Below are 26,778 nucleotides of genomic sequence, written 5' to 3' on the forward strand. Positions count from 1 at the left end.
ATATTGGGCTGGTGTAAAAAAACAACAACCACAGACCAGAACATTGGAGTACTGCTGATCTAAAATTGTGTCTCGTTGGAACTCCCTCAGTTTTCATATTTTTCCATAATATTGTTTATTGTGTTACTGAACATTATTACTGTCGAAACATTTTGCTCTGCTCTGCCTGATTATGGTCCAAAAATTGCCTTGAGAGTCTATTCACTGCTATTTACTGTACCAATGTGTGTTGATCAGTGAAAGTACACTGTGGTGTGAGGGGCCATTTTCAGCCCCTGCCACTTCAGAAGCACTTCACTTGAAATCATTTGCAGATTTAACCCTGCGTGCCCCCTCGCTGCTCTGCTGCGATGATTCACTTGCTGGTCTGCACAGCTGTTGATTGACCTCAAACAGATGTCTCTTATTGGTTTATGATTGTGTTACATCACAGAGTGTGTATCAGTAAACATTTCTCTTTGGCTGGTTCTGTCAGCTCTCAATGTTTTTGGTCACATTTGTGCTTTGCTAGTATTTATAATTAATGTCATAAAGCGGAACACCTTTCAGATAAGTGCTCTGTAAATAAAGATGATTATGACTGTTGACTAATGGAGCAAAGCTCTCACCAGAGATGCAACAATATTAATTGACTTATTGATCAATTTGCAACTGCTTGATAATTGATAATCATTTATGTCATTCTCAAGCAAATGCTGTTTTTCATTTCAGCCTCTATGTGAGATTATTTGCTGCTTTTATTCGCTCTTATCTCTGTTTCCCAACCTGCCGATCTACAGACATAGACACAAGATAAATCTAACTCAATCTCTATCGAGATCCGGTGCAGCCAATGGATATCTGGACCAAAACGTCCTCTTACGTGCACTGCTCCTTGTTTACAGTTCAATTAGCAACTTCAGAATGGTCCAGACATCATTTCAGATCATCTCAATTAACAGATATCTGCACATGAATGCAGATGAATCAGGAAAAAAGCTCATAAAAGGCTAAATTGTCAACAGATGATAGCTGATCCGGCCAATACGTTTACCTCTTTTGCTCTCCACATGGACTTTTCACCCGCAGGAAACTAAAGCCTTCTCAAATGCCATTGGTCAATATTACTAACACTACTACAACAGAAACTAGAATCCTCCCATCAACAAATTGTTAATGCCTACCTTTTTCTATAATTTCACATAGAGATTAAATCTTACTGATATACTGAACCTCAGGCTCACACTTTTATTCAGAAACTGTACAGTATCTTGTTGAAGAGCGGAATTAATCCAGAAAGAAAACTGACAAAGGCAAATCGTATCTTTTGACTTTTGGTGTTTGACTAGATATATAAGGATTTGGACCTTACATTTATGGAAGTGGATGGATAGAAGGTAGATTCTGTAAAGCAATCCAGACCTCACAGAGTTGCGATACACCTATGGAGCTGATATCTTCTCTTTAGTTCTTTTTGCAACATTTAGCTGTATGGATTAAGGAAGGTAATTTAGACATATGCTTGGATTGATGATAGAATTTTGTACTAGTATGGTTTGACCCACAGAATATGTTAAATGTGGTTAGTTTATGATGTAATTGTAAAATATCAAAGCCAAGCACAACAAGTACTGCATTTCAGAAAGATGTGGTGTGGTAATACATTCTCAAAGTATTTTGGCCCAGTTAGATGTATGTGCACATCAAACATCAAACAGAAGTTTGGCCCTGAATCTGTAATGTTACATTGTGTTCATCTAGAAGCCAAATATCTTGAGTGTCACAGTTGAGAGCTGGTGTTTTTCCTCTGGTCGTCAAAGTTGGTCCAGTCCAAAATATTCAGGAGGAGAACTGATTGTGAGCTATGTGACTGGTGTAAACTGAGTCCTTTTGTCTCTTTTTCTGTACAAAGTGTGATGATTTAAGAGAGTAAATGTTTCATGAAACGGCTCGACCAAACCCTGAAATAGAATTTTTTAGTTTACTAACTTTGTTGTTGGGGAAGATTCTCAGTCATCCAGGTCATGGCAATCCTAAGTGTTATATCGTAGGCAACTAGATTTGCTTAAGTTTCTTTAAGACGTTTCACCTCTAATCCAAGAGGCATCTTTAGTTCTGAAGAATGACTAGAACTGAAGAACCCTCTTGGATGAGAGTTGAAACGTCTTCAAGAAACTCCAGCAAGTCCACTTGCCTACGATATAGCCCTTAGGAATTGCTAACTTTGTTGCAAAGGCCTTGAAACAAAGGCAAGATGGATTATTTTTATTAGAATGTATGCAGCTTTTTTCAGTATATTAGTATTTCATAGTTTTTGGTTTGAATGCTTTAAAAGTTGCACTATGGAAATGACTCTCCACACCAGCATGTAGCTGCAGTCTGTCATTCGTCATTCAGACAGGGAAACTAGAACACTGACAGGACAGATTTAAGATGCTAGTTAGCCAGTTACCACATTAACAATACAACCTGATGTTAAAAGAACAAAAGATATGTACTGTGTGTTATCGAAATATATGAATAACTCTATTCAGCGTGTTAAAGCAGCTGAAAAAAGCAGACAAGGGCTGACTAATGCTAACACTGTGGGACACACAGCAAAAACTGAGGTGACAGATGCTCACTGACGACTCAACATTGACCAACAGCTGACTGTAGACTAGGTGTGTCAGGGCCCTATGTTACTTTTTATTTTTTGACTTCCTCTGGTTGAAAATGTAGGCCTATACCCTGCACTCTGGTTCTGGCTTGAGTTTATGGTGTGATGAGGACTGGGCATAGTCATATCATTACACAACAATAAAAAAATATATATATATATTCTTACAAAACGGGGTTCACAAGATGCATAAATGAAGAGGTATTAAGTAAAACCGCTAAGTTACATAATTGTTTTTTCGGGAAACATCTGATAATGTTAACTCCCAAAATATATTTAGGGCACACTGCACATATGCACACTGCTTTATTTTAAGCCAAAAGGGCTGGAAACACCCTTTTATGTAATAGCAATTTGAGTATCCTTGGGGGGTTTTTTTTTCTCGCTTTTTATAGACCAAACAAATAATTCAGAAAATAATTGCTTAATAATCAAACTCACTGTTGCACTGCCAGTTTCAACAATGAGGAATGTATTTTGCTTTTGTACATGAACTGCCTGCCGTATAGATGATTTATCTGACAGCCGACTGAATTGTTAGCCTTCAGGAATTCATGATCATAGCAGTAAATCCACTCTGTGTCGAGGATGGATACATAAAACATACTGGCCTACTGGATTTATTAGCTGTCTGATTTATGCAGATCTTACTCAACAGATTTCCACCTCTGTGTATCTGAAGCTTCAAATTCAGTTGACATTTACAGTGCCAAAGCAATCATGAATTGCCATCATCTCTTAACTGTATTGATCCCTTTATATCTACTGTGCTGTTTATTTGGAAGATCTTAAGCATGGACGCTTGTATCACATTTATGTGCTGTTGAGAGCATAAATATTTTCCCCTGAATAAGCCCCTCATAAACCTGACTGGGTCACCGTGTCTCCATTAAGGAAATGAAAAAAGCAAAAGCGGTGACCAAACCTCTGCTGATTGTCCCCTCATGAGGATCCCCATAAAGGAATTGGAGAATTATTAGCCCTCCAATATATTATCTCAAGTCCTTAAAGTCTCTGCCCCGTCCAAGACGTGCTCCTTCCACCACCAGGATCCAAAAATAATGCCAGCCAGAAACCCGAGCCTCCAAACTCCTGCAACCTGAACTGTCTGCAGAGAAAACAATGGATTTCAGCAGCATGCACAGCTGTGCCACATGGTTTGAGCCTGTGCCTCATGTCAAGTGACTCTACTTAATCAAACCAAACAATGTATTCAGTGTGTTTCATTATGGATGGGAGCCTGATCTCTGTTTTCTTCTGGAAGCTGTAGAGCACAAGTGCCCAACACAGCAAAGCAAAGACAAAAGACACACAAAGCTATAATTTATTATCCAATACCGCTGGTCACATACACAGCACACACGTTTCCTGAAAATCTATGAAAGCTGTCTCAAACTGTGTTAAACCATTGGAACAGTGTTTAAATTTTAGGATTTAGTGGCATCTAGTGGTGAGGATTGCAGATTGCAACCAGATGAAACTTCTCCTGGTTATAATTCCTTTAATGTTTATTGTTCAGGAGGTTTTTATCAGGAGCTGAATTATCCGCAGCGGTCTCCTCCTCTGCAAAACCAGCACACCCGGTAATTAAAATTAAAAAGACTGAATAAAGCAGTTTTGACATGGAACCTCCTTGCCGCGAAGGAGGTTCTAACCACGGTGGCCACTGCGAAAACGTGAATGACCCTTTCTAGAGCTGGTTTGTCCCTTCTGGGCTACTGTATGAACATGGCTCCCTAAATCTCCCAAAATAAGGACCTGCTCCCTATGTAGATATAATCAGCTCATTTTAAGGCAACGAAAACACAACCATTCTTATTTTCAGATGATTATATATTAAAGAAAATATTTTTATTATATTATATCCCATTTTTGCATGTGTATCCCCCTAAATCCTACATGCTGGACCTTAAAGACACTCATGTTGGAATTCATTGTTTGAGAAAACTTGTCTAAAGAGCATTTATCAAGAACATTTGGAGCATATGTCTCAGCACCAGCCCAGTATGGGGTGTTGAAAGGGGTTATTATAATCGTTTTTAAAGGTGTTATAAATGAGGTTGCAATGGAGCGTGCTCAGGTGTGAATTTCAGGCTTTAGGCAAGCCTGAAAGGATTAGTTTAGCAGATTTCTGATTTTGTTTTGCTTATAACTGGATGGGACAGGTTTCCTCAGAAGCGCATTAAAGGGTCATGTTTTGTACAGGTTGCAGGGCAGAGCGTCATGCCCGCAGAAGCTCTCTGCAACAATCAACTTCCCTCCCGTTCAGTCTCGGCAATCTTTATGCATGTTGACACGCTAGGCTGTGCTTCGTCAAAGACTGACTCCCCCTCAGTTTCATTTTAATGAAAAACGCTGCTTTATTACCGCCATGATTTAGATGCTCCAAATTGGTACATTGAGTTTTGCTCTGTCTTTGGTGCACAGCCTCTGTGGCTTGTAGTTGCCAATCAGCTCCCTTATGAGGCTTTATACTTATAGTGTTTTGGTTGGGTATTAATTCAGTTTTAGGGTAGTATTCAGACTCGTGCAGCTTTTTGTATTCTGTTGCTAGTTTATCAGAGATCTAAATGATCACGTGGTGTCATGCTCGTGCGTTTCATTTGGTGTGTGCTGCTTCTTAGAGCTCAGGGTAGCATAGCATAGCTGTTTTTTCCTCTTTGTAACAAAGAGGCAAAGCAGATTCCAGGACTGAGGCCCGTAACTGGCAGACCACATCTCCACTTTAAAAAGTGTAATTTGATTAAATCTGCTCTGTTTCAGTCCAGAATCTGTGCTGGCTGAAACAAGCAAAGTGGATTAACTCTATCACAGGATAATGCAGATTAAACTGGTAAACACAATCACTAAGTGATGCATATGGCCTGCAGGGGAGGAGTGTTTTCAGACAGAAGAACTGGGTGAAAATATTTGGGTTTTAATTGCAGTGTGCACAGCTGAAAAGGCACAGATAATATAACATTTCCATTTCATACAACACTGACAGTGGTGGAACATTGAGCAGAAAAATACCAGTGCTGCCTGAGCCTGTAATACCTCCAGGTCCCAACGCATTTGCTCTTTTTGTAAAAATTAGCCATGTTAATGCAAATGATGCTGCTAATGAAAGCGTTAAGTTATTCAGCTGGTGTTTCTCTGGAGTGATACGTCAGCATGTCTCTTGATCCCTGAAGCGATTTTCCCCCTGGGCGAGGGCGGGTAGTCATGCTTGCTCTGACGGTGGAGATACAGCCGGTTCAATGAAAGCGGGGGTGGCAGCTGGAGAAAATCCATTCCCAGAGTGAGCGTTCTGCTGAGGCAGGTATGCCGACCTTTCAGTCATCTGATAGGTCAACGCTCGGCAGCGTGCCTGGACATTTGTGGCTAAACGCCAGGCCTGGTGGTGCTCATAGTAAAGCTTATCTGAGCAGCAGCCAGCTATGATCAATGGAACCCCTTGGCAGCTCATTTATAGTACAGTATGGCAGCGCCACAAAACACTCACCAACAGATGCAGGTGACAGATGACGATAGGGTTTACCCATGTGCATGATGACCATTCAGAATCTCAACGTAGGCCATGAGTGTTCAATGTGTCTGAAGCAAAATGCAGTTTTAATCCATTGTGCAGTACTCCAGTCGATCACCTTTAATTGCCACCCAATTATTGCTTGTAAATTAGTCTTGGATGACTTGGGTGCAATGAGATTTTTTCTGCTTTGTCTGCAGGAATTGTGTGCAGAGGAATATGCCTGCACCTTGTTCTCTGGCATGTCAGGCTCCGGCCCCGATGAGACAAACATTAAAATTCCTCGTTTGTGGTTCTTTCTCGCAGGTGCCCACGGAGTGAGAGAGGAGCCCCGGTTTGTGACGGCGCGCGCCGGAGAGAGCGTGATCCTGGGGTGTGACGTGTCCCCTCCCCTGGACGGCCAGCAGCCCCCCTATGTGGTGGAGTGGTTCAAGTTTGGAGTGCCTATCCCCTTCTTCATCAACTTCCGCTTCTACCCTCCTCATGTGGATCCAGAGTACACTGGTAAGATGTCTCTAAGACAAAGAAAATACCACAAAGACATTGTGAAAGGTTTTATCTGTAACAGATTTAGCTTAAAACCTGTGAATTAATGAGCATTTGGACGAATCTTGGGATGAATCAGGATCAGGATCTTAATAGTTGCCAAGCACAGTAAATCCACAGGACTCTGTTCTGTTGACACTGCAGCAGATACAAAGTTGACGGAAAGATTTTAACAGTACACAGTGAAAAACAGTGACCATCAAGGGCAGATGGACATGCATGATGACACTTTAAACTTCATTTTACAACATGTAAAAGATGGCAGCTTGCAGATAAAATCAGAATTATAGCTGCATCAAACAACTTTTCAGATTTAAAGGAGTATTAAAGAAGTAGATATTTGCTGAAATACACTTATTGGATTGATAGTATGAAACTGAAGTTGTAGACAAATGGAGAGCGTCCTGAAAACCACAAAAAAATGCCCATAGTCACAGCCGAAAATGTTCGGCAACACATGAAAGCACTGACAAGTACCAATGACGTATCAGGCTCTTTTTTCATTTCACAGGGGAAGATTTCAACCACTACCCCTTGTAGGCCTAACTCTGTTCCAAGGGGCAAGGTGGTACTTGAAAAAGAGGGGCAGGGGTAAAAATAAGAAATGGCATTGGGCCTAAAAATGAAGCAACGGCCAGGTTAGCTTAGCTTAGCATTAAGACTAAACTTGCACTGATTAATCGGCAGTGCTCGGAACTGGGCCAACTTTCATGTGATCAGCCATGACCTGCGACCGGTGGCTCAGTCTAAAAAATGCCGATTTAAAACACCGGTCAAAGTCCCAGCGTGCCGCATGATTGACACACACACACACATGTGCAACTCACGTCTTGGGCGATGTGAGGAAGGGGACCTCAGGGACACACTGGTTTGGATAGTACAACTATGGAGTAAATGACTCCAATGACTAGCTTTACACTCAATTCTTACAAATATGGCTTCTCACCTTCATCATTCACACACACACATCAAAAGAGAGAAGGAGAAAGTTGTTAATTGTCTGTGTTAAATTTAACTGCAGTGCTCTCACTGCTGCACTGTGCCGCTTGAAACTGACGAGGCGCGTATCCGCGGGCCCAAGATACGCGTGTCCTGGCGGGCGTGTCCTCAGCGCTAAGGGCTTTTGTACGGGCGACCTACACCGTGTTGGCTGTATGGAATTTTTTTGAAGTGTCTGAGGAGGATAACAAGTTTGCAGTATGCAACACCTGCAAGGCTAAAATAGGGCGCTCTAATAAAGGAACAATAGAAAATATTGCAATATCTTGTGTGTTGTAAAGTGGTTTGAAAAAAATGAAATCTGAATCTGCCAAAATCGGAATCAGCCATCCAAACAAGTGTTCCAGCAAGTGTAGTTAAGACTGTTAACAGGGGAAAGTACTAGCCTGGCTTGAAAATCTGCATAGCTGCACCCCTGAAAAGTTTGTTTGTTTAATCTGTGCAAAAAACAAAGTGTAAAAAGACTGCTTATAGTGAGTCAGATAGGCCTGTAATGTGTTAACTAGTGAGCCATGGGGGTACTGGTAGGCTTTTGTTACAGTTGCCCAGAACCAGGCTAGCTTTTTACCTCTGTTTCCAGACTCAATGCTAAGCTAAGCTAACTGTTTCCTGGCTGTAGCTTGATATTGATATTTCTATAGGCTTTACGTACAGACATGAAAATATGGATCTTCTCATTTGACTGACTGACTGACTGACTGAAGAAAAAACACACACAAATAACTAAGTTTGTTTCCCAGAATGTCAAATTATTCCTATAACAGAGATTATATTCTGCTTTGATGAAGTTGTTTCACTTTGTTTGACCTTCGTTCAGTTAATATGTTAACAGCCAACCAGGTTACATGAACACATATTATTTACTTAAGTTATATGGCATCGGTGTTGTAACCAGCCATGTGCAGCCTGACCAGTATTTCCCCTACAGCAGAGTACGAAGCGTATCTCAAAACATCAAACTGATGGATACGGTAGTGATCTATCACTTCAAAAACATTACAGACTTACATTAATCTATAATAATTCTGTAAACATTTTTGTGTTATATTCCCCTACACTGCTGCAGGCCTAATTATGAGCCTCTGGCTGAGAGCAGGAGCATTTCTGACAACCACTTAAATATATTGCAGTGCAAATGTGCTGTGTACATGCACCTCCCCAATCCTATTTCATTGAGAAGATTGACCCGCAATTTCAGCGTGATCCAGTGTGTTTCTCCCTTTAGAATGGTACTTCAGCAGTTTGGGCTTTAAGTATAAGGCATGGCGCAGCACGCTGAGGCCTTTAAGTACTAAGAGGGAGAGTTGGCCGCCTTCGCAAACCGTTTTGGTTCCTAATTGAAGTGCACTTCTTTCTGTTCTAACATGGCGTTTGGGGCTGTGCAGGGGCATCTGCTGCCTCTGAGTGCATAGAGGGAAATAACTGTGTCTCAGCAATTTACGACTGCATTGTACATACGTTCTTTCCCACACACTCTAGTGACAATGCAGCACAGAGCACATACAGTATAGAGTCAATACAGTATATTAAAACACCCTACATGCTGTACTTATAGAATGGGGCAAGATAAAGCACAGAAATTTAAGCTTTGATAAAGCTATAACCAACAAATTAGTGGCATTTAATTATAAATTAATATGAAAATAAGTGTTATTCAGCCTACCCTTATTTGATATAAATGGAGGGGGTCAAAATAATGGAAACACCTGTTAGTATAGTGCACAGAATGAACAGCACCACAAACTGCAGCCTCCTGTCTAAAACTGAAAATATAACCTTAAGGGACAGCTGTACAAGGCAGAGCAAATCTTAGCAGTCCCTTTTTCTGACTTTTTTCAAAAGAGCGAAGCATTTTGCTCGCTGTTTTGTGTTGCTGAGCAGCCCACATTTTTCCACTTGCGTTTTTGCAGTAGGGCCCTGAACGCCTCGTGTTGAAAGAACTGCAACTCAGGGCAGAAAAGCATCCGACGTCATTGCTGTTTTTTCCCCACTGTCCAATCAGATGACTAAGGAGGCAACATACTGTGTCCAAAATAATGAGCTGGAAGATGCTGTAGCAGAGTTAGGTGATGTTGTGATTGTGATCCCTTATTAACATAAAAATATCAATTATAGCAGCTTTAAAATTAGGATGCATATATATATATATATATATATATATATATATATATATGTATATGTATATATATATACACATAGTAACATATGTGTTTTTCTTCACATTCATTACAGCATCACACGGCCTTAAAATATCCCTCTCCTGGCTTAGACTATATGTTGCCACTGCCTTCACACAAACCACTTGCAGCAGGAAATTGGTTCTTCTGATGTTGCTTCAGCATCTGTGACAAGATGGCGAGCTGTCAGAATGGGGTCAGAATTATCCCTTCCTGTTCCCACCTCTTTACCAAGTACAAAACCCCCGTCTGACCTGGTAATATGCTGTGAAATAAAGGCAAAGCACAGCTTGTAGAAAGGCTGGAGGATTCATCTCCCTAGTGTGAGTGTCCTAAATGTGGACATCACAGATTTTTCAGTAAAAATGGTGTGAATAATATTTAATTCATTGAAATTCCTCGCTGTGGGCTTTTCAAGCAGGGTCATCACTGCAAAGAAGACTAATGGCAATGACTCACTGTCTGGGGAACCCTCCTTTTTTTGTTTTGCAGTGGCTACTGTAGATACTGCAGCTGCTGGAGCGTTTCATTGCTTACTTTAACCTCCTGACCAGCAGCAGGGTATGAACGGCCAGCGCTTTTCAAACAGCATCACACTCCGCTGTGCTCACTCGGGCTCCAGTGGGCCTCTGCCATGTGGCGTCAAGTCCACTGCTGAGGAATTACCACTGAACAGATGCAACATGAATATGGCCAGTCTCATTACATAGATTAAAGTTTGTTCTGGGGATTGCATGTGCACTGTGACAGTGTGATAATGACACTGGACTCTAATTTATTTTTTCTGGTCCTTGCAGTCTCAGAGCTCATTTGGGCTATTCCCATGAATTGTTATCACTCAGTATGAATAAAATTGGTGAATAGACTAAGGGCCTTTTTAAACGATCTATAGTGCACCTTTGCTAGTTTAATGGCGCATAATCTGGGCACAAAGTAAGGCGTGAGGGGCAAAGGGTTGTATTTAGTCTCTTAATAGGTCATAGGTATGTTTTGGGTGTAACATGAATTTGATGAATCAGAGTGTGAGCACCCATTCCCTTTAAAAGCCAGGGGTGCCTGGCAGATTTGGCACATTGGAGAGGCAAGCAGTTTCTTGCTGAGAAAAATGCAGTAAGAGTATTGTGCTACAAACATTGTGGGACATTTAAACAGCAAAACTAAAAACTAAAAACTTGACAGAGGAAACAGAACTAAAATTTTAGGTCCTGCGATAATCAGTGACGTTACACTGCTCCTTGTGTGCGTCTCTCTTAGTAGGGAGTTGGAGAGCAGCTCTGCAGCTCTGTTCTCTGTTGTGTGCTATGTCCACATTTTAGAGAATGTAATTTATATTTTTCTCATTAATAATGTACTATTTCACCCACCCACAACAATGGGTGTGCCCCTGTGTGTGTATAACAAGCAGAGAGTATGTGCATTGTGAGCCCGCTGATGTATGCACAACCTGGTCTCACTCTCAACTTGTCAAATACAGATGCATGGCCTGTGGCCCTCGAAGTCAGATACTAACGGACAGAAGCATTTTTTGATGCTTCAAGCAACTACAGTAGTATAAAGGGCGAGAAAGTCCACATAGGGAAAATGGAAAGGGAGGGGTATGTGTCAAACCAACTCTGGACTTTCACCCAGGAGCCCAGTGTTTGTTTCACATGTAAAGCCAAAGGTCAATAGAATTATTTTAGTAAGAACATATTGTGCCAGGATGTGTAGCACGCTATGCTAGAGACAAACATACTTATTTTAAGCCAAATCTTTTGTAGCCTAAACCAATGTTAAGCTAATTTTGAAAAGAGATTTGTGCATTGTTCATTTACTGTGAAAAGACACAATATGTGTAACAAGAGTAAAGTGGCATGCACGTCCTTGAGCGTCCAAATCTAATGCTGGAGGGGAGTATAATAGTTAGATATATAGGGCCACTGACCAGGTGGCGGTATTTGAGTTGGGAGTGAGAATGTGTCGGTAGGTGCAACTTTCTGTCTGAATAATGTGCCCTTTAAATAGCAGGAAATACTATTGGTCTGTTACTGGTCTATTGACTTTAGACCAAGTTTTAATTTTCTCCAATGGAGCAATCGCTTTTTGCTGCTTCAAAATAGCAAAATGTCAACAATGCGCCTGACCACACTTTAGTCCAAGACCTACACACTCATGGGCACGCAGATGGACGCAAGTACATTTGCAACTTAAACAACGTGGGTGCTGGCCATGCAAATGAGAATGGCCTTGGTCTGAAACTACCAATGACAGCTGCACTGTGTGCCACTTTCTGCCCGATTCCATCATACAGTTGCTATCAGAACAGAGTCGATTGTCCATAAATACTGCACTTACAGTATGGATAAAGCCAAGTATTTTCAACGTACAGATTTTAGTGACATTAAAAGCATTCGTGTCGGCCATTTTGTCTTGTTCAGTGAGCATCACCATTGTTCAGTTTCCAGTCTTGGTAATTGTTAAGAGACCAACAGTATATTATTTTTAATATGTAATTCCAGATTCCTCATGACTGAGAATTAGCTGTGTTTTTCTCAGTCTAATTCCCTGCTAAATGAGAACTTGTACATATCTCCTCACAGACTAAAATCTATCCTGCTGGTTTGTCCTGTGGCTATATGGGAATTACAACATTTAAAAATATCTATTTTTGTGCCCACTCAAGCAATGACGCAATCAATAATTCAGATGTCGCAGCCTGTGAAATTTTAGTGTCAGATTGTCCCGCTTTGGGACAAGCTATTGGAAAACTAAATCGTATCTCTGCAGAAGAATAATACAGATATGTACAGTATATATAAGATTATACTGTCCTGTCAGGCTGAAACATGAAGTCAAAAACTTTGTTCAAACCCAGTTCATACTTACTAGTGCTGTATACATGCGACATCTTTTTCTGAGTCGGATGATTGTAATTATGGTCTATAGAATGATGTGAACACTGTATGAAGTGCACTACATTAAGTGTCCGCCATTTTATTCAGCTGTCTTACTATTGAGTGTGAAATGTATGAGCTAAATAGTGCCCTCGAAAAACCACACAATGGAGCAGAAAGAAGTGTTGTTATGGCCATGATACACCAAGCCAAATGGTCGGCCTTCGGTCAATGTCGGGCCGTTGGTGAGCGCCGTCCTAGATTTTGCTGTGTGTCCCGCACTGTTAGCACTACTTGGCCCATGTTGGCTTTTTTTCTGATGATTCAGCATGTTGAATCTGCCTTGGAGAGGGTGGAACCTGTCTGAATGAGATCACTCCGATTGGCAGTTCAATTCAGTGCATGCGAACAGAAATGGACACAACAGTCGGTCTTATTTGCAATTAGTTTTATGATGCATCTGGGCCTTTAGCGGCATGTGCACTTCTTTCTGCTGACAATCCCGCAATGCAATGTGTTCTGTTTACAGATGTGATAATTACAGAACTACTTTCATAGCAGTCCGAAATTTTAATTTAGGACAGAACAAAATGTCTGCTGAGAAAAAGGCACATGTTTGCAAACTCCATTTACTATATTTTGAAATGTTATTACTTTCAGGGGTTCATAGTTAACTGTATTTATGACAGTGCTAATTTACTCAAAGGTTATACACGACCTTTGTAAAGCTATATATTTGCCATCTTTGATCAAAGCTCTGTGGGACGTAAACTTGTTTTTTTAGTCAAGCGCACTGTGTCTGCCAACTTTGTCACTTTGGATCTTTAGTGTTTCCCCTTCAAAGCTTTCCTATCTGACAAAGCTTGTGATGTGATCTGAACAAGGTGTTAGCTCGTCTGTTTTCACAGTAGACAGAGCCCTGAACTGTGTAAGTGGTGTATGCCCAGGGGAGCCAGTCTTGACGTGGATACAGTGCTGTTAACTCTGTTTACAGCAGCACCCTCTCACTCTTTGACAAATGGGAGCTGAGGTTGATCCCTACCCTTCACGCCACCACCCGCCCCACTCAGCACTTCAATGCACGGGCAAAAATAGACTTGACTTTTTAAAGACAAGCCACCTTTTTTACTGCAAGACTGCAGACTCTTCTCTCTTCCTCTTTGCTGCATCGATTTTCCGCTAACAGAAAAAAAAAATGTCAGTTTTCTACCCCAACTATGGCAGCAATCCCAGGGTTGGGGTATCTATCTATTGCGCTCATATACAGTGCTGGTAGAGCAATGCAGCCCGCCCTCAACGTCGATATATTTGCCTGACAGTTTTAAGTAACAGGAAACAGTGCTTACAGAACATCTACACATCAAAGTTTGGAAAATGCTCTATCTCCGAACACTCGTCAGACAGCAGAAGCGAATGTTTTAGTCTGTTGGGCTGTCAGAGGCAGCCATGTGAGCAGCGGGCTGGAGGCTTGAAGACAGACAGCTTAGCAGCTGAAGATTTCACCATGCCTGGTTTCCTGAACTTCTCTCATCCCTTGTGATTTCCTCCTTTTAGAATTCCAATTTATCCGCAGCCTTGAAGAAAAAAAGCAGTGGGAATGGAGAAGTTTTATAAGAAGTAGTTGATTTCTTTGAGGTGGGAGGCTGGTCTTTTCCCACAGTGATGGCAAATACTTTATTTTAATTCAGCTGAAGGTACGGCTCCGTGGTATTTTCATGCTTAAATCCCAGTGCTGGAAGGTAGCTGGGTTGTTTTCAAGCCACATTTATGGTTAAATATTTTGATGTTTAATCGGTTAAAGTTTAAACAACATGAGGGATACGTGAGAATTAGATGAGAAAATCCATACCACTCTCACGTTAGATATGAAGCAACAGCCAGGGGACGGTTAGTTGGTCAGTGTCCATTGGTCCTAGCTGCACGATGGGTACTACTCATTGGACAACCTAAACAGAAATGAAGATGGTTCACTCTCCTATTTTCAGCTTCGGAAGAAATGATTTTTAACTCTGAATTAAACATATTTAATTTAGAATGTTGAGACTGATAGAGACTTTTTTTTAAAACAAGTGTTAACATCTTCTGGATGCAGATTGATGAGGTATATGATATAATAGAAACAGGAAGTATAATGTGTCCATCGATACAGTGAGCCCTCTTTTATATTTGTTTACATTTTTGAAAATTAAGTCCTCTGAAATAACTATTAACAGTTCATTTTTTTTGCCTTGTACCATTGAATGTACTGACAACTATCACTGAGTTACTTTGATTCTGAGTAAACCCTAAAAAACATGGTGATTCTCAGGCATGCTCTGAAGTGTTCCCACTCCTGTCCCAGCACATGCATACACTGAGGTACCCTGTGTGCTGCAGATTTAGTCTTGTTATATTTTTCCAAAATACTTAGTCAAGGGGAAAAACATACATGGTGATGTTCAAGCTCATCTTCATGACATTAAATCAAGTATCACCATCACCCAAGTGTATTTGCCTCAAGTTTATCAAGTGCAAGATGAAGAACCCTGGATGGTACTTGGACTGTAAATAAACTGGGTTTATTACTTATTTATTAATTTGTTGGTAAATAGACTGGGGATGGTTATATGTAAGTTGTAAATAAATTTGGGAATTTGTTTGAATAATTTATGAGACGAAATGTAAGAAAGAGGTAGGGACATATAAGTTCTACTTCTACCTACTCCCTTTTGGACATTGTTTTTTATTATGTTTTTTTTAAATTTTTCATTCGAAATAAAGTCATTCATTCATTCATTCAAAAACTCAGGACCTTCCTGGTCAAACAAAGCGGACCTCGCTTCCACCAAGCAGTTGCTTCAGTACAGTTTACTTTGTCACACATTAGAACAGTTATTTTGCCAAAGGTTGTCGAAAGCACCGATAGAACCGTTCCATTCAGTCCTGTTTTTTGTGGCCCTGCAGTTCCTTAATTGGTTTGAGAATCGTCACTCTTGCTCGACAAGGACTCACAAACCACACCTCGTTATTTTTAAGTTTACCATTGATGGCAGCAGAGACTCTAAAGACTCCAGCTTGTATTTTTTTGTTCTGACAATGTTGGCGTGCAATCTTGGGTGATCAGCAAAGTGCAGACATTCGAGTAGTGACGTTACAATCCAGGAACAACCCCACCTACATTGAAGAGTACTGTCTGTGGTGAAAACGTAAAATGGATTAAGTGTTTGTGTGCATGTTCATATGGATTACATACCGGTTCTCAGGGTACTTTACCAAAAGCATCAGTGGAAACGTGGCTTTAGTTGCACATGCGCAGTAGCTGGGATGCAAGGCGAAACCTGCAAGCCTGGCTCTGTCCAAAGATATAAAATCTGCCCACCAGTGCCTCTAAAGCTCACTAATTATCATGATGTATCTCATTAGAGAAAGACACAGTGCCAGGTTAAGAAAACACTTTTGCACTTATCTACAAGGCCAGCTGTTTTCCTCTGTTACCAGTATTAAGTCTAAGCACATGAGAATGGTAGCAATCTAACTCTAGGCAAAAAAGCAAATAAACGTATTTCCCAAAATGTCAAAATCTTTTTAAATCTACAAACAAACAGAATTCTCTTGCTAATAATACTGTGAGTTTGGGCGCTATCCAGAGTCTGCATGCTCTTTATATCCATTTGTGTTTCCTCCAGCAGTCCACAGACTTGGAAGTCAGGCTGATTGAAGGCTGTAAATTGCCCCGTAGGTATGAAGGTACAGTAAGTGTTAGGGATTGTCTGTCTCTGTTAACTCTGTGAGAGACTGGCAGCCTGTCCGCGGTGTTTTCCTGCCTTCCATCCATCGCCTGGAAAAGCTCCAGACCATTCCCTGAATAGGAATAAGAGCAAATTTGTTTGTCACGCACAACACTTTGTGCATCAAAATAGGCTTGTGCATAAGTCTGAGTTTATGGAGCACTTACAGAATTCTTATGTGTTACACCTAATCCCAATAACACACAGTACTCAGTGGAAGACTATATTTTATTTGTCCTTTAAAGCTTTACATCATGACATGGAGACTACTTTTGATGCAGACCCAGTGCCTCATAAATCTGCTTCATTCTATAAGGAGAACAAAGGTTGAAGTGAAGCACTCAACCTCCAGCTGCTATGATGGATCACTATGGTGACCAGCAAAGCAGCTAAGTGTGAGTTTAAACATAGAAGCCGACCATTGCTGGTGAAGAGCATGCAGGTGTTTTGAAAAGCAGAAATTATTATTAATATTTTTTTGCCTTTCTGTGTCCAGGTAGAGCCTCTCTGCACGGGAAGGCCTCCCTACAGATTGATCCAGTGCGCTCCGAGGACCAGGGCTGGTACGAGTGCAGGGTCCTGATGCTGGAGCAACAGTACGACACCTTCCACAACGGCAGCTGGGTGCACCTCACAGTCAACGGTGAGTCACCTGTCTACAAGACGAACCTGGGAAGATGTGTGTGGGTGTGAAGGGGAAAAAGTAGAGAACCTGCGTCATACACTTAAGCTCCATATGTTACAATCCAGCATTCTGGCCTTGATCCTCTCAAGGTCAGAAGTATGAACATTGGTAGTCTTTCAGCACACCTGATGATAAGCATAATTATTCAGCCATTGTACCTGCATCCATATGTTCAGTGGATACAGTAAATGTTTACAGGGTTTTTAATGTTGCATTCGTAATTAGTTTTCCAATTTAATTTATAATTTATTCAAATTTTAGTTTCTTTCCTGTGTGGAGTTAGCAGTCATTTTTAAAGACATACTATGCAGGATTTTCCTAAAAAAGAGTAAAGTATAGACTCATACAGAAGTAATCTCTCTAACTCGTGACTTACGGCCCACTAGAAGTGTGTGGGGGTGTGTGTTTTTGCAGATGCTCTGTCCTCAGCCTGTATTTTCTTATTTTGTTTTTTTGATTTTCTGTGTTCAGGATGTGTATGGGTGTGTAACCCATCAGCCCCCAGGTGAGGTCAGGCTTTATAGCGACCAGATGCTAGACAGTAATCAGCAGGCATCCAAGAAACACAGCGCTGAAAAGACACAAATATATAATATATAGTGAAGTTGAAACATGAAACAAGCATCAATCTAGGGTTGGCATTTACTTTCACTTTCACTGGTGAGTGTTTTTACAAAAAGAATAATTCAGTTTTGGTATGTCATGATGATGTACAATATTTCTCAATTTTATGTCAGACAATTGAAGCTGCAATATGATAGCTGATTAAACAAACAGTTGGCTGAAAGGAAAGTAATTTTCAATTATTCTGATTAATATTTTTCATCATTTTTTTATTCATTTTTTATACTTTATTTTTTCAAGCCCATCTTCATGTATACAGCTTATTTGCTTTTTAGTTTACAGTTCATTACAAAGAAAATTTTAAGTCAGAGTTAAAGAGAAAATAAAGAAAGAAAGATATGAACAACCAATACATTCACAGTGTGGTAATGATAGAGAATAAAACAGTTTAATAGATGTTGGCTAACTAATAGTGGAAGATGATAACTATTAAGCTCCAATATCTCATACACTGTACACATTTTTATACATTAAATATAGTGACAGTATAATTACAGTCTCCCATCTTCTATAAGCCACCTTTTCACATACACATCTTCCCTATTCCTTATTTTGAGAGTCACTTTCTCCATGAATCTTACTTCTTGAATCCTACTTTTCCATTTTATTACATCTGGGGGGCTAGTTTTTTTCCACCCTTTGGTTATCTGTTTCAGTGCTGTCAATTTTCATCATTTTTTAAGAAAAATCATTCAGTGGTTCCAGCTTTTCATATGTGAGACTTAGCTGCTTTCTTATTTTCTAAATTAAGTGAATTGTAAAGTAAATATCTTTGGGTTTTGGACTAAACAAGACATTTTAAGACATGCATAGAAAATTATGAAAAGCATTTGTCATTATTTACTGACATTGTATAGAGAAAAGTATGCATTAAGTTAATTTTTTTTACCCTCCTTTGCTTTAGATATTTAAATTTACAGATATTTTAAATTACACTCCCCTGTGCTGAGTAAAGATATTGTTTAAAAAAAGAGCATTCTGGTTGATTTTTGTGTGCAAACTGTTCTTGTATTTGTTGTACTTTTCATATAGTAACATGCGCCCTCATGCAATCCTTTTTTTCCTCTCTTTACTTATACTTTTTTTGTCTTTTTTTTTTTGGAAACAAAAAGAAGAAACTAATGATGAGAAACGGCCCTGCAGTCCCTCTGGTTCTTGCCTCCTTGATCCAGCTGTCTGTTAGTGACAGTTTAAGGTTTTCTATGTTGTTTTATTCGTCACATTTGAACAAGTGACCATTACACTCTGTTTTAGATCATTCCTGCAGCTCCTTTTCAAAAGGCCCAGGTGTTAAAAAAGGGATGAGAGGCTGGTTATAAGAGAATTGATTGCAGCCTGTTTAAGGCAGTTCCGGCAGGGATCGTCTGTGATAGTCTGAGAGCTATCAAACTGATGACCAGGCGGAAAAAAAATCTGCACCTTTGCATTCCCCAGGAATGCCCCAGTGGCTCAGAGAATCCTATGTGAAGTGTGTCTTCACAGTGTTTCAGAGACTACAGAGACAACGACGCCTTTGTGTTTGCTGTTTTTTTTAAGCCTTGTATCTGTTTCATATGAAGAATGCTTTTTAGACAGATATTATATTAAGCTGTTTCATATGTTTTGCAGTGAAGGCATGATGCAGTGGATTAAATGCAGCAGATTCATTGTAGGGTGTCTCATTTTGCAGCGTTCCTTGCACTTCTCAGTCGGATTTTCTGCAACTGGTTAATGCGAGTGGGTGAATATTTGCTAAACAGAACAGTTGAGGCCAAAAGTGGTGATTTTCTTGTGTTAAAGCTTCACAGGTCTCGAGCTTCAGAGAGCTGTAATCCTCTGTGTTGTTAGAGAGAGACTTTGCGAGCAAACTGTCAAGCTCATTCACATGTATATTTTTGGCACTGTGTGAAACTCATGCATATTCGATTTGATCATGCATATGTTTTACAATGGGTGCAATTCTTGTATTTGAATAATGAGTACAACGCGCCGTATGCGAAATACTGTGTAAAGAACCATTTATAAAGTCCCATTGCACAGCATAATCACTTTGGAATGAAAAATGCTGATGTGTATAAATGGTTATTATCAATGCAGTACATAATGTTTTCTTTTGTGCGCGTTTGTGTGTGAGTGCCGCGCACACACTGCAAATTACTTTCTGCACTGTGCAGCGCATTACATCAACATTGACATGAGAGTGTCTCATTGTGTGTGTTTATATGCGGCTAAATGGGATCTCTGTCTGCTGGTTGAAGTTGTAGTTGAAGAGTGAATGGGGCCTGCTCTGCCGTCACCTGCACACTCTCGTGATGTTTGGAGTTTGGGAACGTCTGTGGGCGTGCATGTGTGTGTGTGTGTGTGTGTGTGTGTGTGTGTGTGTATCAATGTCTTGTTGTGTAGGCATACTGCATCTCTGTAGCTTTCCTCATCAGTATTCACTCTTAACTTCAACTGCTCCCTCCCTCCCTCTTCTGCTGCTCTCCACTCCTGTCAGGCCTTTCAACAGAAACTGAGCTCTTTGGGCTGTAGCAGAACTAATAATATCCCTGAATGTCATGTTATATTTGGCATATTAAGCGATGGCATTTTACATGACCTCATGTATGTAATGTGTTTAGTTGTAGAGATGCACTACACACATGCATATATACTTGGATGTGTTGAACTCGTGCAGATTTTTAGTTTTACTGGGGCATTTAAAGACAGAGATTCATGGAAATACCAAAAGCAGCAGTTGTTCCAGAGTCAAGATGTCCAGAAAGAGAATTCATATGAAGACTTTATGCTACTGTCGTCCTCTAAATGGGTGTCTGTGAGGGAAGCAGGTGCCATTTTCGTCTGGCCTCCACACAGACACTAAGGGCACCCATTTCCTTTGGCTGTTGGTATTTGCATACACTCCTCCTTTGAGTTCCTGTTTGCTGGCCTTAACTTCCTGCCAAGCGGACAGGGAATTCGTGCCCACTCAGTGGCAGGTGTCAGATGGCAAGGCCTTGTGCCCGAAAAAGACACTAAGGCCACTCTCTCTCTGTCTCTCTCTGCCCTCCCTCCTCTCCTCCTTTGCTCTCTCCAGTCTTGTCTCTCCTGTCCTTCCCTTCTCTTTCAAGCATCAGCAAGCTTATCGAGGAGGGAAAAATGCACCAGTGCACCAGCGTTTTGACATGATTTTCAGTTAACCATCTACAGTCAAACAGAAAAAAAAGCACAGACCCTGCTACTGTGTCACTGGGTTAGTGATGAGCTGGCATTTAGGAGTCATTTGGTTGACCCAACTGGGGCCCAAATGCCAGCTCATTTGTCCACCACCTCCATATATCCCCCATGTGTGTCTGCCCTTGTCAGTCACTAATGGGCCCATTGTGGCTACAAATGGAGCCCATGTGAGCAATCATGCTCAGGTTCATGTGGAACCCAAAGATGCAAATTTGAATAATAAGTGGACATTTTTTTCCTTCACATTCGTCATATTGCACTCATTGGCCCAAATAGCCCAATAAGGACCCATGAGTTGGACAATGTGTACAAAACCATGTGTATATATATATATATACATATATATATAGATTAGGGCTTTCCCCTAAGTCGAACATTCGTATCATAAGTCGTGACCTCTCAGTTGAGGTTTTTGTTAATTCTGGGGACATTTCAGTCACCAGGTTTGGCTGCAGAATGAGCACCCCTTGCTTTCAAGGCAGTCTTTGGTACAGACAGCTGCGGACACAGAGGCAGCTACCCAGAGGAAAAAGAGCTTTGCCCAGTCAATCTTTAAGAGAACGTTATCTTCTGCCTTCTGCATAGAAGTGGTGCTTTTAAAGCTCAAAACAACTTCATATGATACAGACACTAGCTTTTGTGAAATATCTGGTTTTGGCAGATATATCTGGTTTTTTAACATTTCGAATTGGTTGTTTGCTTTGTTTGCTCATTTACTGTATTATTTACATGAATGTCACTGTCATATATATGTTTGGTCGATGTCCAGTGTGTAGTCATGACAAGAATTTGTGGCTCTATAATCGCCTGACAGTCAACACTATTGTAACATGTGATCCCACCATAAGGGCCTCAACACACCAAGCCAACAGATGGCCGTTGATCAATTTCAGGCTGCCGATGAACGTCTGTCAACCTAGTTTTTGTGGTGTGTCCTGCACTGCTGGCACTTGTCGGCCCTTGTCGACTTTTTTTCAGCTGATTCAGCCTGTTATTGGTCGGTAGCTCTTGTTATATATTACTTTTTCTTTCAACATCAGCCTGTGTTCTTAATTTGCTAACTGGGTAATAGCGTGTTGAATCCATCCTGTCGTTCTTCCAGTTTCCTTTTTGGAGGGACAAATACAGAATACGGCCGCCTGCTGGAATGGAGAGTTATTTTCTCTCACACAGGCGCAGAACCTATGTGCTAATTGGCTGTAGTCTCTGCAGTGTGTTCAGTACATCTTTTTGGCCAAGACACAGGCGAGGTGAGGCTATGCAACAATCAGCCTTCGTTGCAACCAGTTCTTTGATGTCGGTTTGGTGTGTCTTGGCCTTTAAAGGTAGGATATGAGTGTGGGAAGTCAGTTCATCTTTTCTTCTCTTAATTAAAACATATTACAATCCAGATACCTGTTTATGTTAGAAGAGGGAGGAATGTCTCCTTGAGAGCCTCTTTCTTCTCCCTGCAACAGTTTACACTGAAACACACGTTACACGTTTGAGGCTCATGATGTGAAATCAATGAAAAATGTGTACTCTATGTAGCCATAGTCTCTTAGGAGCAGAGACAAGAAAAGAAAGACCAAGCGAGGGAATAAAATGCAGACGCACTCTGGAGTTAGTGAGGAAGTAACTTGCGAATGTAAGCCTTCAAAGAACAGGCCGAACCCTGCGTCTGACTGTAGCATCCAGGCCATCTGCTGATGTGCTGTGTGGTCTACAAAGAAAAACAGTGGGAGTGTAAGATCTTCAAGCGTCTTTTAATGTATATAACTGATGAAGAGCTGCAGTAAGTAGGGCGAGATGTGATACTTTTTTTTTTTGTAGAGCAACTCCCAGGTTTCTCAGCCGTGGTGACACCTCGGCTGTGACGAGCTGTGGTGTGAAACAACTCCCAGGTTGACCAATGTACCTGCTGTTGTCACCGCCATGTGTGCCACCTATTTCCTGTCAACGGATGCTTAATCCCTGGAGAAAAATCTGAATTAGGATTAAGATTAATAACAGAATTTACAGTGGTGGAAGAAGTACACAGAAGTACCAATACTACAGTGTAAAAATACTTTGTTACAAGTGAATGCCTTTCCAAATTTATCTTAAGTATTAAAACTATACTCATTCAGCAGAAAATCCCCATTGTATTGTAATATATTACATTAATGATGCCAATGCATTTTACTATTGTAGCTGGTTATGGTAGAGTTAGTTTTACCTACTTTTTATACTGTTTTGTAGTTTAGTCCAATGGTTCCTAATTGAGGGGTTGGGCCCCTGCAAAGGGTCACCAGTTAAATCTGAGGGGTTGTGAGGTGATTAAATTCTGCAAGAAAAGAATGTTTTAGAGGCTTTTGAGCTGGGAGGCATGAGGAAGCACAGGTACAGTAGATTTTTTAAGAAGAGGGTTTATTAATCCAAAAATGAAACAAAATTTACAAAATATTCAATTCAGTTCAATCCAATTCAATTCAGTTCAATTCAGTTTAATTCAATTCAATTCAATTCAATTCAGTTTTATTTATAAAGCCCAGCCCAGTATCACAAATCACAGTTTTCCTCTGAGGGCTTTACAGTATATGATATCCCTCTGTTCTTAGACCCTCACAGCAGATAAGGATAAGGTATAACAAAACATATGCAATGCAATGGGCCCATCAGAGGGGTCAGCTAAACAGAACTAAACTCAAGCTGCAATACTAAAACCAGAAAATCACTTACAAATCAATCAAAAATCAGTTACTCGTGAATTTGTGAAGAAGACTTTGTATTTCTTGCATGCCTCTGGTGTGCAAAAAAAATCCAATAATGCAGAAAATGATGATGAACTGGAGTAAAGACGGGGTGCATGTAACAACAGCAAAACTCTATCAAAACATAATTTTATAAACTCTCACACAACTTGTGCGGTATAATTCAAGTCTCATTTATCCAGTTATATGCTCAATACTTTCCAAACACATGCATTTGTGCCAATAGTGTTTGTGAACACATGTTTTGATGTAGTTTTACAGTTGTAACACGCGGCCCCCTTTTACTCCGATTCATCTAGAATTTCCTCCATTTTTGGATTCTTTGTTCACCGTGGAGGCATGCATGGAAGACTAAGTTTTCTTCAAGAATACAATGTAACACAGGGTGAGTAATTGATTATCATATGATCATTTTTTGGGTGAAGTATTCCTTTAAGATGGCCTTAACAGACTAAACTGAACACATAGGGGAACATATGTGATAGCTGATCAGGCTATATTTCAATAAGTATCAGTTCAAATATGTTATTAGCTTACCAAAAAAGCCCTAACAAACTAATATACTCTAAAGAAATAAACAAAATCTCCAAATAATGATACAACCCAATCCCCCCCATGATGTGAAGGGCCACGTTACACTCTGTTTGGCCACTTCCTGTATTCCAACAACAGATCAGTATAGTTATTTCACAGCGTGTCTGGAGGGAAACTTTATATAATAGAGACTGATCAAAGCTACCATTGAGGATTAGTGAAATGTCTTAAGATTAAAGCACAAACTCAAAGTGAAGCATGTTGCCCATTGATAACTATAATGATGCATCATGATCGTTTTAATGTAACTCTTGACCCGTCAACCCCATGAGCAAGCAATATATAAACCAGTCATGCATTTAATCTCCATCAGTCTACTGTATCATCTAATGTAATGAGTGTTAGAGAGTGAGAGGGCAGTATGGACAGGCAGATGTCTAAACGTGCTAATTGGGCGATTTGTTTACTCTATGCCAGGTGCTTGTGTGCAGTCTGAAGCATGGCAGCACTCCCAGCGGCAAGCGGTGACCCACTTGTATAGCGGCGCCTTTTTTTTTTCTCCTCTTTTACTAAACACAGTGCCACTATTTATAATCAAAATATTATGTTGAAACACTGAAAGCAGCTGGCGGAGGGAACTACAGTTTATTGGCCTGCAGTAGGTGGGGAAGAGCTCCCCTGTGGCTGTTAGTGAAGCTCAGAAACATCAGGTGGAAATGCAGCGATGCTGCTAAGTGGTGTCTGTAGGTTGTGAAGAATAAATGGCAACACGGAGGGATGGTTGTCAGCATCACTTGTCCCTGTTCAGTCTGGTGTCTCGCTGTTTCAGAAAGCTGTGGCATCACCCGTTATCTCATGCATGTGTTAGGAGAGCTGAATACTGCTGCTCGGCCTTGATGCCACTTTGTCCCAATGGCCACCAACAGCACTGCAACAAAAAGTCCCCTGTGGCCCAGAAAGCATTTTCCTCATGGACCACTGCTATATAAAAAAAGAAGTAAAGTTTTTGACAGAAACAAACAAGGTCAGCTATTAATGTTTGTATTTGTAAACCATGAAGGTTTTACATTTGTAAAAAGCCTATGCCGACAAGTCTTTTGTCAAACTGTGGTTATAAGGTCAGATATAAGTTTGTCATCTCTGCCAACATAATGGTATCCAGGGTGCGGATTACAGGAGAGCTAGGTGGACCTTGGCTCCTTTAATTAGACACGAGCTCCTCTGAAAACATGATTTGTGAAATTCTGGGGGGTCTCTAAAGCCCAGTTCAGACCAAACATTAGCAACAAGGTGAAACCGTTTAAGAATTTTGCAAAGAAAAGTTGCAGCGGTGTGAACTGGCCAGTCTGAGCTCAACTAAAGCTGGCTGATGGTGTCACCCGCAACTCTGCTGGTCTAATCGTTGGCAGCTGGTTTTAGAACCTAAAGTATGCACATATTCTCATTGACCGATTAGTTGCCGCTGGATATATATATATGTTATTGTCCCGTATTGATTATGAATACAGTCCATCTAATGCTCCTTTTGTTTCTGGTTTCCACCGTTTCATCACTACCACAAATGCAACTGTAGCCAGTATCTCACTATCACTATCCTCATTCATATTTTAAGAAGCTACAAATTATGTTCAGCCACAAAATAAGCCTGAAAAGCTGGAAATCAGAACGGAGGTACAGAGAGTTGTTGCAGAGAGATGGTACTCTGTCTCATCTAGCTGCATTGGTGTGAACTGGCAGGATTTTAGAACATTGCAGAACAGCGCGTTGCAAATAGTTTCCCGTTTCAACTCGTCTCATCGTGAATCTTTAGTCTGAACTGGGCATAAGACATCATGCTACTTTGCCATACATTTCTATTTTTCTGAATCTGTTATCATTGATTATGCATAAAATTATGTAGGCTTTGCTGGTTTGTTGATATGTAACCACTTGCATTTGAGGTCTTACATATACTAAGAGACTGTTTTGCTTATGTGTATGTGACGGGTAACTTTAGCTGTTGTTGATGAGGACTTGAGGCAGCGTTGTGCTGTTTTGACTTGTGCGTGTTATATTTGTACTTCTAAGCTATAGAATATAATACATCACTCCGCAGAGTACACTGTGTCCTGATTAACTGGTCCATTTCTGCAGCTGAAGTAAGTAAAGAGTTGACTTAAATCCAGAAATCATATGCAAATTTTTATATTTTGCTGGACTCTGGAGACCAGTCTGAGAGTCTACAGCCTAAGTCTAACAGCTCTTTGAGCTGAATGCTAACATTAGTATGCTAACATGCTCATAATGACAGTGCTAAAATGCTGATGTTTTTAATATTTACTGTATTAGTATGGTGTGTTAGCATGCTACATTTTGCTAAGTAGTGCTGAACACCAAGTACAGCTGAGGCTGATGGGAATGTCGTTAGTTTTGCAGGTTTTTGAGTATTGAACAACTCAAAATTTAACCTGATGATGCTGCTAGATGAAAAGTTAATGAATCACCGAAGTCATTTAGGATT

General features: G+C 40.5%; 1 protein-coding gene across 6 annotated transcripts in view; it reads left to right on the forward strand.

The window, feature by feature from the left end:
- Positions 1–26,778, forward strand: part of igsf9ba (immunoglobulin superfamily, member 9Ba) — a 93,190-nt gene that overhangs the window by 18,656 nt on the left and 47,756 nt on the right. For all 6 annotated transcript variants that reach the window (XM_049576442.1, XM_049576441.1, XM_049576438.1 and 3 more), the window contains exons 2-3: positions 6,453–6,650; positions 17,005–17,151. In XM_049576442.1, the coding sequence (XP_049432399.1) occupies positions 6,453–6,650; positions 17,005–17,151 (345 nt within the window). The remainder of the gene's footprint in view (positions 1–6,452; positions 6,651–17,004; positions 17,152–26,778) is intronic.

Source organism: Epinephelus fuscoguttatus, linkage group LG5, assembly GCF_011397635.1.
Source record: "Epinephelus fuscoguttatus linkage group LG5, E.fuscoguttatus.final_Chr_v1".
Classification (NCBI taxonomy): domain Eukaryota; kingdom Metazoa; phylum Chordata; class Actinopteri; order Perciformes; family Serranidae; genus Epinephelus; species Epinephelus fuscoguttatus.